This window comes from Chiloscyllium plagiosum, unplaced genomic scaffold, assembly GCF_037043375.1.
Source record: "Chiloscyllium plagiosum isolate Xiang-an unplaced genomic scaffold, Cpla_swu_hap1 HiC_scaffold_33, whole genome shotgun sequence".
Taxonomy (NCBI): domain Eukaryota; kingdom Metazoa; phylum Chordata; class Chondrichthyes; order Orectolobiformes; family Hemiscylliidae; genus Chiloscyllium; species Chiloscyllium plagiosum.
The window spans coordinates 8,812,783-8,825,184 of NW_028270171.1; the positions used below are offsets into that span (position 1 = coordinate 8,812,783).

Sequence of the window (12,402 nt, forward strand, 5' to 3'; positions counted from 1 at the left end):
TCTGATCTCCAGCATCTGCAGTCCTCACTTTCTCCTAGATAACACATGTACAGCAAGCTGCCCTCAGGATAAACTAAACAATTAACCAGATCACTCATTTTAGGTGTTGGTTGAGGGATTAATATTATCCTAACCATTGTAGAAAACCTTACTTTTTGAATAGTGACATATTTATATAGAAAGAAAGGGAGTGAGAGAAAAACATAGAACATAGAACAATACAGTGCAAAACAGGCCCTTTGGCCCTTGATGTTGCGCCGACCTGTGAACTATTCTCAGCTCATCCCCCTACACGATCCCATCATCATCTATGTGCTTATCCAAGGATTGTTTAAATCTCCCTCATATGTTTTGTGAGCAATATAGTTAACATGAAATATTACACCAGCAGAGTTAACCTTGCTCCCTTTCTCCAACATTGTGCAACATTTTCTAATTTCATTTCGAATTTCTCCCACTCAGGTTTATCCTTCTTATTCCCCACTTAAAATGTACACATGGGCGGCACGGTGGCTCTGTGGTTAGCACAGCTGCCTCACAGTGCCAGGGACCCAGGTTTGATTTAACCCTCAGCGGACTGTCTATGTGGAGTTTGTACATTCTCCCCATGTCTGTGTGGGTTTCCTTTGGGTGCTCCGAATTGCTCCCACAGTCCAAAGATGTACAGGTTTGGTGGATTGGCCATAATAGTGCTCAGGGATGTGTAGGCTAGCTATGGGAAATGCAGGGTTACAGGAAATAGCATAGCAGGGTAGGTCTGGGTGGGATACTCTTCAGAGGGTCAGTATGGACTCGATGGGCCATATGGCCTGCTCCCACGCTCTAGGGATCCTACGAACATCAGGTTTAAAGCAGGAGAAGGCCATTCAGCCTGCTTCACTATTCAACAAGATCACAAATTATTTTACCTCCACTTACTCGCCTCCCCAAAATGGCGAGCATGAATTCATTGCCTACTGTCCATAGAATAGAATCCCCACCTGAGGAAGCATGCTATTTGGCCCATCGAGTCCACACCAACCCTCTGAAGGAGGAGCATTCTGCCCAGATCAGCTTGGCCAAACAACTTGCACATCTTTGAACTGAGGGAGGAAACCGGAGCACCCGGTAGATACCCACGCAGACCTGGGGAGCATGTGCAAACTCCACACAGACAGTCGCCCGAGGCTGGAATTGAATCTGGGTCCCTGACACTGTGAGGCAGAAGTACTAACCAATGAGCCACCGTGCTGACTACCATGTTGGTTAACATCCATCTGGTTCACTAACATCCTTTAGGGAAGGAAATCTGTTGTCCTAACATAGTCAGGCCCACATATAACTCCAGACCCACAGCAATGGGGTTGACTTTAAACTGGTTTCTGAAATGGCCAAGCAAGCCACTCAGTTTAAGGATTAGTGGCACTGGAAGAGCACAGCAGTTCAGGCAGCATCCAAGGAGCAGCGAAATCGACATTTCGGGCAAAAACCCTTCATCCTGATGAAGGGCTTTTGCCCGAAACGTCGATTTCGAAGCTCCTTGGATGCTGCCTGAACTGTTGTGCTCTTCAAGCACCACTAATCCAGAATCTGGTTTCCAGCATCCGCAGTCATTGTTTTTACCTCACTCAGTTTAAGGACAATTGTGGAAATGTGACCTTGCCTGTGATACCTACATCCTGTGAAAGAGTAAAGCATGAATAAAGAGGAAGAACAAAACTGTACACCAACTACTTGTCATTCTTTTAAGTAAGGTTTCCTCTAATGACATTAGAGACAGGTTTTGACGGAATTAAGTAGGGAAAAAACTGCTAAATATGAATGAGTTAATTGTGCCATGAAAGGTGCTAACTGGATATTCATTATTTGAGGGACTATATGCCGAGACGTATTTAATGAATGTTATTATAACCAGGTTATAAATTGCTCCAAATGCTTTGGTAAGTCAAAAGACAAGTTGAGGACTTCTCACTGTTTAAGCCAACATCAAATGGCAATGATCATCTCTCAAATTTATGCTCACAGTTCTCTTAAAGGTAAGGCCCTTCATCACTTACTTTTGAAACTGGCCTTCTGTGCCCATCAAGGTAAGGGATGCTAGTGTTGGGCAATGGAATGCATTTTATCTGAGAACTCAGTGTCGGCATCCAGGGGCTTGAGAATGGAACATGTACCATGGGGATAATCACAAATATTTGATAGGTTTCCACACATGGGGATTTTTATAGAATAGAATCCTCACAGTGTGAAAGCAGGTCATTCGGCCTGAGTCCACACCAATTCTCCAAAGATCGTCCCACCCAGAACCACCTCCTGTACCCTATCCCTGCAACCCTGCATTTCCCACCCAGACTGCATGTCTCTGAATACTATGGGGCAATTTAGCATGGCCAATCCACCTAACCTGCATATCTTTGGACAGTGGGAGGAAACCGGAGCACCCGGAGGAAACCCACACAGACACGGGGAGAATGTGCAAACTCCACACAGGCAGTGGTCTGGGGGTGGGATTGTATCAGGATTGCGGGTGCTGTGAGGCAATAGTAATAACCAATGAGTCATAAACAGAAACTGTGCAATGGTGCTTTGTTAAATTCCCAAGAGGCACTTCTTTGGTTTTCTGCCTTTCTCTAATTTACTACACAATGTTTTGAAAATGCAATGACACATATTGGGGTATGAGATCTCAGGAGCCAGCTGATCCACCACCCAGTGTACCCCCATCAAGTGGCTGCATCCCATTGTGAGCTTATACCATGAACATCCACAGGGGACACTGCCTGCTGGATATCAACACTTAGTCCACACCAGCCCACTCTCCACAAATACAAGCAAAATACAGCAGGTTCTGGAAATCTGAAATAGAAACAGAATGTTCTGGAAATATTCCGCAGATTTGGCAATATCTGTGGAGAGAAACAAAATTTTGAGTTGAATGTGACTTTAGAAAGAAAAAGTTTAAAAAAAAACTTTCATGAAATGCAGACAACACCGGCAGGGCCAGGATTTGTGGTCCATCCCTAATTGCTGTTGAACAGATTGGCTTGCTCATCCACTTCACAGGCAGTTAACAGTCAACCAGATAGCTGTGGGCCTGGAGTCACATATAGTTCCAGACCAGGTAAGGACAGCAGATTCCCTTCTCCAAATGGCACTAGTGAGTGGGACGGGATTTTAGCAGCAATTAATGAGGGTTTCTGATGGCCATTGTTGAGACTCCCGTCTGATTCCAGATTTTTGTTCATTAAATTTAAATTCCATGATGGGATTTGAACCCATGACTGCAGAGCATTAATCTGGGCCTTTGGATGTCCAGACATTCCTGCTTTCTCTACGATGGCCAAAAAAATACAGACAGGAATCCAGTCAGAGAAAATGTCTTCAAAACAGATGTTTCTCGAAGAGAGTCAGTAGTGAATTATAGACACTACAGATGCTGGAAATCATAAATAAAAACAGAAAGTTGTGGAAAGAGCTGAATTTTGAAAGAAGGTTGAGATTTCTCCCTTCTCCACTTGGGTCATTTTCTATTTTGATCTTTTCTCTATATAACTGGGGAGGTGTTGGAGTAGTGGTATCATTGCTGGACTGCTAATCCAGAAACATAAGTAGGAAGCTGGGTTCAAATCCTGCCATGGTTGATAGTGAAATTTGGATTCAATATTTTAAGAAATCTGGAATTAAGAGTCTAATATTGACCATGAATCCATTGCCAATTGTTGAGGAAAAAACAATCTGGTTCACTAATGCCTTTTAGGGAAGGAAACTACTGACCTTACCTAGCCTACATGTAACTCCAGATCCATCACAATGTGGTTGACTTTTAACTGCCCTCCTGGTAATTAGAGATGGACAATAAATGCTGGCCCAGCCAGTGACACCTTGACTTGTGAATGAATGAAAAACAAGGGCTAGGGCCCAATGGACGAAAAGAGGATAAAGGACAGCAAGCATGAGTTAAAATGCAGGTTGCTTTCTCTACCTGCCATCGCCTGAGCCCAGCAAAGTCATTATAGTCATTCGAATCACCAATACAATCTTGTTTGAGATCATCCTGGAATGTGGATGGAACCTGGGACTGTACACTTCTGCCATAAATGCATTTAGCATTTCATGCACTTGTAACCATCACTTCTCCTCTAGATTTACTTTCTCTGCTTGTCTTGGTGTTTGGCGTTCTGTCCAAGGCTGGCGTGATTATGGCTACTCCCATTTGTGCCAAAGAGGGTGGTGAATGCCGGACAATATCTGTAAGTGAATTATTTCACCGTGCTAGTGAGATCTCCCACCAGATCCATGTGCTCTCCACGGAAGCGTACAATGAATTTGTGAGTATAATTATGTTGAACTCTAGTAGCTCTGAAGAGTCAACCCAATAACTGTGTAAATGGAATAAAAGCAAAATACCATGGATACTTGAAATCTGAAACAAACCCAGAGAATGCTGGAAAACTCAGCAGATCTGGCAGTCTCTGTGGAGACAGAAAGATAATTAATGCTTTGAGTATGGTACGACTGAAGAAGAGTCATACTGTACCTGATACATTAACTCTGTTTCTCTCTCCACAGATGTTGCCAGACCTGCTGAATTTTCCAGCACTCTCTGTCTTTGTTACTGTAAAAGACAGTAAGATACTTGGGGGTGGAAAGCCATAGCCATGATCTTATTGAAATATACACTATTCTGACATGGTGAATACTGAGAGGGTAGCGCACACAATTTAAAAATTAGAGCCTTCCCTTTAAGATTAAGACTTGGTGAATTATTTTCTCTCAGAGGATGTGAAATTTTCTTTCTCAGAAAGGAGTCGAAACTGGATCATTTAACACCTTCAAAGCAGGGTTATTAATCAACTAGGATGTTGCGAGTTTAGGGAGGTGTGCAGACAGGAAAGTGACCACAACCAGATCAGCCATGATCTTGTTGAATGGCAGAGCAGGCTCAAGGGGCTGAATGGCCTTCTCCTGCCCCTAATTCTTGTGTATATTCATGGAGTCAAGGGATCAGACGAACTTCCTGCAAAACTCTAAAACATCTGAGACGATGAATAGCAAATTATTATTTGTGCAGGTTGTTACTTTGGTATCAGATGCATTGAGGATTAATATTGGTAATTATTTAATGCAAGGCTGGATGAATGCAGATCCACCAGATTTAGAGGCCAAATGCTGGCAAATGGGATAAGGTTAATTTAGGATATTTGGTCGGCATGGATGAGTTGGAGAGAAGGGTCTGTTTCTGTGTTGTACAACGCTATGACTCTATCTGCCATGATCATATTGAATGATAGAGCAGGCTTGAAGGGCTGAATGGCTTATGCTTGCTCCTATATTCCACATTTAGAAGAACAAGAAACAATCTTTTATTGAAACGTAAAAAATCTTGTGTAAGTTTGCCAGAGTAGATGCTGATGGTTGAAAAGAATCGAACATGAAATTCAGGGGCAAGTTTTTACTTTCTCTCCTGGCAGACTCTGTTTTGTTTCGTTCAGTTCAGTTCAGAGGAAACCAATTACTGCAGCAATAATGTGATTTTCTTGCTAGTTTGTGAAGTTTCCATGCCAAGAAAGTTAGTACAAAAATCTTCAGGTTAGACCTGAAATTGAAAAGGTTAGATCTTTAGAGGCAAGTGGGATTAGTTTGATTTGGGAACATAGTCTGCATAGACTAATTGGACCGAAGGATCTGTTTCCCTGCTGTATGACTCCAGAACTCTATGACTTTGGAAAGATTTTATGGTACCAGATTTGGGGAGGAGTTGTAAAATAATCTCCACAGTTCAACAAGAGAAACTGGAAAAAACAGTTAATTAGAAACTAAAGAGTTGAGATCAGAGTACAATTTGAGACTGAGTATCTGTAATAGATAGTGTTGGGAAACAAGCTGAAATTTTGTTTTAATGTTTGTGTCAAGATCTTTCTAACTGTAATACATGAATAGCAGGGTTTATTTCTTTGCTTCCTTTTGTGTAATAAACTTGTGTTCTGTTGTTAAAGAAGATCTGCAGCCACATATGAATATTTTCAGTGCCAATCACTATATTAACTAATAAAACAAACAAAAAATAAACATGGGATCTATCAAGTCAGATTTTATTCTGGAATCTGACTTGTCGAGAATATCATCAGTTGGGACCACAGTAATTCTCCCATGAGGGGAGAACTGAACAAAACTGAAAACAAAACTAATGACTTGATTAATTCACATTGCTGATCACAAACCCAGATGTATAAACATCTAATTCCATTATCACTCCAGAGGTCTCCAAAGCTCTTAATTGCAGTCACACATCTTTCTTGAACTGGTGCTTTTAGGTCACTGTTCCAGAATGACTTTCTGATCTTGTAAAAAAAAATAGCCTTCACAGCATTAACCCACATGCAACTGGTTTTAATTAAACAATTCAATCACTAAAAATAATAATATTATATAGTTATGCACCTTTCATTACAGAACCTAGATCTGGGTGGCAAAAGCACTGTTAAGACAGAGATAAGGAGAACCTTCTTCTCTCAGCAGGGTCACTAGTCTTGGAATTATCTTCCACAGAGAGAACTGTTAACTAGATTGTTGAATATGAGCGAGTTTTGAGAAGATTTGTAGCTCAGATTGAGGTTCTGGATGTAAGTTTGCTCGCTAAGCTAGAAGGTTCATTTTCAGATGTTTTGTCACCATTATAGGTAACATCATCAGTGAGCCTTCGGACGAAGCACTGCTGGTGTTTCCTGCTTTCTATTTACAGTAGTGCCTCGACATACGAACGACCCCATTCATGAACAAATCGATTTACGAACAGGATTGTAAGTAAAATTTTGCTTCAACGTACATACGAAATTCAAGGTACGAACAAATGGAGTGAAGTGCATTTTGTTGAGAGGCATCACCCTAACAAAACTGTGACCAACAGAGCAGTGAACATTTTAAATGACAATGTGATGTCCCATTTTTGGAAAATTCTGCAACAAAGCAAAAAGCAAATTTCTCTGGATCGTTTTCTTGTGGCATCACCAACCTCCAAGAGACAAAAAAGAGAAAAGACTCTGGAAATATCCGAACAATGGAAAAATTTATTCAGTTTGCGAACTTTTCGGTTTGCGAACCGAGTCCCGGAACGGATTAAGTTCGTAAGTCGAGGCGCTACTATATATGTTTGGGTTTCCTTGGGTTGGTGATGTCATTTCCTGTGGTGATGTCATTCCCTATGGTGATGTCGTCACCAACCCAAGGAAATTCAAACATATAAATAGAAAGCAGGAAACACCAGCAGTGCTTCGTCCAGAGGATTACTGATGATGTTACCTAGTATGGTGATAAACGTCTGAAAACGAACCTTCCAGCTCAGTGAGTAAACTTACATCCAGATTGTTGAATATATTCTGAGTTAACCTTTGGAGTGATAACAGAGTGTAGGGTTTTGGGGGATTAAACAGGAAAGTTAAGCTATCGCCACAACTAAATCATTTCGTCATGAGCCTCAAGATTCATGGCAGAGGTGGCAAATAAAAGGATGGACTCTTTCAGTTATATCTTTTTATTCTTAAACTATTCAAAATAACATCAGATTGTGGTGACAGTTGAAGCATTTCTCTGTATTTTACTGTACTATTCACTATAAAATGCAAGTGACAATTAATCATTCAATTCAATTCATTTATGATAATATTCAGCAGGACAGCAGGCTCTGGGGAGAAATGACTGACTCTGGCTCCTATTTTATTATGTTCTTCCTTTCACAGAACCAGCATTTTATTCAAGGTCAACATCTTAACTTCAGCATTATCAATAGCTGCCACACCTCCTCTATAGTGACCCCTCAGAACAAGGAAGATGCATTACGCACACCTGTAAGTATTTCTAATGGAACAATGAGAGAAACCCTGCAAAGTTTCCGCATGCATCTGAACTTTGGACAAAATCTTAGCTCCTTATTAACTAGGGAGGAGAGGGAGGTAAATACTCCCCCAAAACAAGACCATAAGAAACAGGAATGGGAGGAGACCATTCAGCCCCTCAAGCCTGCACTGCCATTCAATAGAATCATGGCTGATTTAATATTTCTCACAGAACAGAAACCCGAAACCAGGCTCATACCTAGCTACCTGGGTTCAATTTTGCACTTGACATTGTCTGTGATTTGAATTCTCTCTGCGTCCTAGCACTTTATACGGTCAGTGACGAGTTGCCATGGTTGCAAGAGGGTGAGAATGAACTTCTTCTCAAATGCCATCAATGCAGTTTCCTTGGCCAATACACTCGGGGATATGGTTTTTTGTTTGGCTGGTGAGAGGTCTAGGCACTGAAATGATGGGCAAAGGAACTAATTCTCCTGGTCCACTTCAGCAGCCCACATACAGAGAATCCCTTCTGCTTCTCGGTTCACATTGACCCTCCACAGAACATCTCTCCTGGATCCACCTACCCCTGTAACCCTGCATTTACCATGGCCAATCTGCCTAATTGCCACATCCCTGAACACTACAATTTTTTGGAAGCACAGTCAATCCACCAAACCTGCACATCTTTGAAAACCGGAGCACCTGGCAGACAAGAGGGGAATGTGCAAACTCCACACAGTCACCCAAAACTGGAATCAAAACAAGGCTCCTGGCACTGTGAGGCAGCAGTGCTAACCACAATGCCATTGTGCCTTGGTATTCTCTCATTTCTGCAAACACCTATGTATGTTTGTATGTGCTTTTTCCTCCTACCCCTTCCCTGTGGCATTGGACAGTGCAGAGGGAAATGCTGAACATCATTAACTAACCCAATGTACCATTCCATCCTGGGATATCTCTTCAACTCTTCTTGAAAATTATGCCATAAGATCTTTTAGGTCCACCTGGCAGAGCTTTGTAGACAGTTTCATGTGCCATCTTGAAAGGCAGCACTCGCAACAGTGCAGCACTCCCTCAGCACTGCACCAGGAGTGTCAGTCGAGGTTGAGTGGCTATAGGCCATAACCGTACAAGGGTATACTTGGGCACACATTACCCGCTGCATCTTAAGGACTGAGGACAAATGAGGAAAAATCAGGAATAAGGATAAAAAAAAGCATTTAAAATGAAACGAGAAATCATTTGCAATGTGTTCAACTCTAGCACGAGCGTCTGCTGAGCCTTGTTATTGCTATTCTACGCTCCTGGCAAGACCCTCTACAGTATGTGATCTCTGAATTCAGTGCCACCCATGGGAATACCAGCTCTATATTGAGTAAATCAATGAAGATTGTGAAACAAATGAAGCGACTTGCCAAAGGATTGAATAAGATAAGTGAGCAGGTACTGTCATACTATTGTGGGGCCAGTAAACTACAGTACCTTTCGTAAACCCAGGTCTTCTCAAAGTCTGCCACAGCCTGTTAAGCACTTGTATTTAAAGTGTTGTAATGTAAAATGCACAGTAGCCAAGAATTGCTCAGAAATCTCCCATAATTAGCAAAGTGATAATGACCAGACAATCTTTTAGTTTTCTTTACTGTTAGATATGAGGGATCAACATTAGCCAGGGAGGTCTCTCTTGGTCTTCTTTAAAATAATGGCATCAGATTGGTTGGCACTACTGCCTCACAGCACCATGGACCCAGGTTCGATTCCACCCTCGAGTAACTGTCAGTGAGCAGTTTGCACATTCTCCCTGCGTGGGTTTCCTCTGGGTGCTCTGGCTTCCTCCCACAGTCCAAAGATGTGCAGCTTAGGGTGGATTGGCCATGCTAAGTTGCGCTGTAGTGTCCAGAGATGTGCTGGCTAGGTGAATTAGCCATGGAAAATGTAGGGTTACAAGGATAGGGTAAAGTAGGGGCTGGGTTTGGGTGGGACACTCTTCAGAGGGTTGGTGTGGACTCAATGGGCCGAATAGCCTCCATCCACACTGTAGGGATTCTATGATTCGATGAGGGACAGAACACTCCCTCAGTACTGTACTGGGATTTTCCTACTCAAGCTTCTTAAGTGGGACTTGAACCTAAAACCTAGAGACAGGATCGCAACTCCAACTGATCTGCCATAGAGGGGACAATGGCCAATAGGATTAGTTTTGGGTTGCCGTGGCAAAGAGCTAGCGCTGGGTTGATGGCCTCAATGCCTTCTCTCTGTATTGTAAAAGTTCAAGTTCTGTATTTGAACAAGACCAGCATCTATTGTCCGATCCCAAATTACCTTGAACTGAGTGGCTGATGTTGAAATGGCTGTGTATCTATTTCAGAGGGCAGTTAAGAGTCAACCACATTGCTATTTGCTTGGAGTCATGTGTAGGCCAGACCAGGTAAATGTGAAAGATTTTCTCTATTAAAGTGATCAAGATGGGCTTTTATAATAATTGATGGTCACCAACTTTGAGACTAGTGTTACTTTCTAGATTTATGAATTGAATTTAAAATTTCATGAGCTACCTTGATGGGGATACAACTCCATATCTCATCTGAGCTCTGGAGAACTAGGCGACTGGATTTAACTTAAAACTGTTGCCATTCCATTGTTATATAAAAGATCAGTTAGAAGGACTCATAACCTCATAAAATGGAATGTTTTGTCATGCTATTTTTTCCCATTCTGGTCTCAATCCACGATCACTTGTCAGAGTTCCACACACGATGCAGACAGTGACCAACAGAAGGTCATTTGACCACTGACGGGACCGGGAGTCCGCCTGACCTTGCTCTAATTCCAGTTCCAGAATTTCCTTAAGGCTTCAATACCATGCTCTTAACATAGTGTAACATCCCAGTGCACATCACAGGAGCCCCATCCAGACAAAATCTGACATTGCAGTGTGCAGATAAGAAGGAACATTGGCCAAAAGCCCGATCAGAGAAAGATTTTAAAGTTTGATTTGAAGAGGGGATGAGGTGTCGGGAATGAATTCTGGAACTTGGGGACCTCACCAGCTGCAGGGGCGACAGGCAGGGCAATAGAAATAAAGGGAGGTGCAAGCATTCACAATTAGAGGAATAGAAAGATCTTGGAAGTTTGCAGGGCTGGAGGAGATCACAGGGAAAGGAAAGGGACATGCTTGGGACAGATTTGAAATCAAAATGTGACTGTTAAAAAGGAGCATTGCTGGACCAGGAATAGGTGAGGTTAGCAAGCAAACATAAAGGAATCATAGTCCCACTGTCATGAGAGAACAATGACTAGGGGTGAATTTAACCCAAGGATCACCATGCCTCAGGTGTGGGGAGAGGTTGAGAAGGCAGGGCAGGACTTCATGATGACCTCAGGAATTGAACTTATGCTTGTTGGCATTACTAGCCAGTCGCCCAGTCAACTGACCTAAGCAGGCATAAGAATGATCACCAGTACGTATTTATCAGCAAATATTTCTCATTTGTGTTTCAGGTTGGACAGCACAGTGGTGCCATTGAGCAGACTGTGCCATGGGAACAGCCTTTAGCTGAAGATGGAGACTCACTCATATCGCAACTGTACAATCTCCTGCACTGCTTCAGGCGAGACACAAATAAAATTGACACTTACCTTAAACTGCTGAAATGTAGATTCACCCAGCAATTGAAATGCTGAAAGGTCACTCTCTGATCAGTGTTATAATTCTCATCCTAAATGTTCACAGCTCAAGTAAATTCAGCAGCTCTTAATTGAAAATTGATAGATAGTCATGCAGCTAACAAGTCCATAATCCCAAATTAAATCAATCCCACCTGCCTGCTCCTGGTTCATATCCTCCAACTCTTTCCTATTCATATGCTTATCCAAACGTCTTTTAAACATAATTGCGCCCACATCTACTACTTCCTCAGGAAGTTCATTCCACACTTGAACCACCCTCTGTGTAAAAAAATTGCCATTCGGGTCTTTTTTAATTCTCTCTCCTCCCACCTTAAAAATGTGCCCCCTAGACTTGAAATCTCCTACCCAAGGTAAAAGACACCTACCATTATAGAGGCATAAAGTCATAGAGATGTACAGCACAAAAACAGACTCTTTGGTCCAACTTGTCCATGCCGACCAGATGTCCCAACCCAATCTAGTGCCACCTGCCAGCAGCTGGCCCACATCCCTCCAGACAGCACTTTATAAACTTCTTTAAGGCCACTACTCAACCTCCTACACTCCAGTGAAAGAAGTCAGAGCCTTTCTTTATAACTCAAAACCTCTATAACCAGCAACATTCTGGTAAATATCTTGTGAATCTTGTCCAGCTTAATAATAACCTTCCTATAATTGGGCAACCAGAACTGGACACAGTAATCCAGAAGAGGCCTCACCAATGTCCTGTACAACTTCAACATGACATTCCCAACTCCTATACTCAAAGATCAGAGCAGGGAAGGCAAGCATGTTAAATTCCTTTTTAACCACCTGGTCTTTATCGATAACCTAAATAGTTGTGTTTCTTTTTCCACACATTCTTCTCTACAAAAAGCTTAAGAGATAACGTCGGATTTATTGAAGAAGCTATGTTTGATAG

At 42.2% G+C, this 12,402-nt stretch overlaps 1 protein-coding gene across 1 annotated transcript; it reads left to right on the forward strand.

Moving 5' to 3' along the window:
- The first annotated feature begins 1,554 nt into the window (after positions 1 to 1,554).
- On the forward strand, positions 1,555 to 11,804 carry LOC122542011 (prolactin-like). Its single transcript, XM_087978258.1, has 4 exons — positions 1,555 to 4,229; positions 7,716 to 7,823; positions 9,078 to 9,257; positions 11,313 to 11,804. Exons 1-4 carry the CDS (start codon positions 4,077 to 4,079, stop codon positions 11,493 to 11,495), a joined length of 624 nt encoding a protein of 207 aa, XP_087834384.1. The 5' UTR covers positions 1,555 to 4,076; the 3' UTR covers positions 11,496 to 11,804.
- The last annotated feature ends 598 nt before the right edge of the window (positions 11,805 to 12,402 follow it).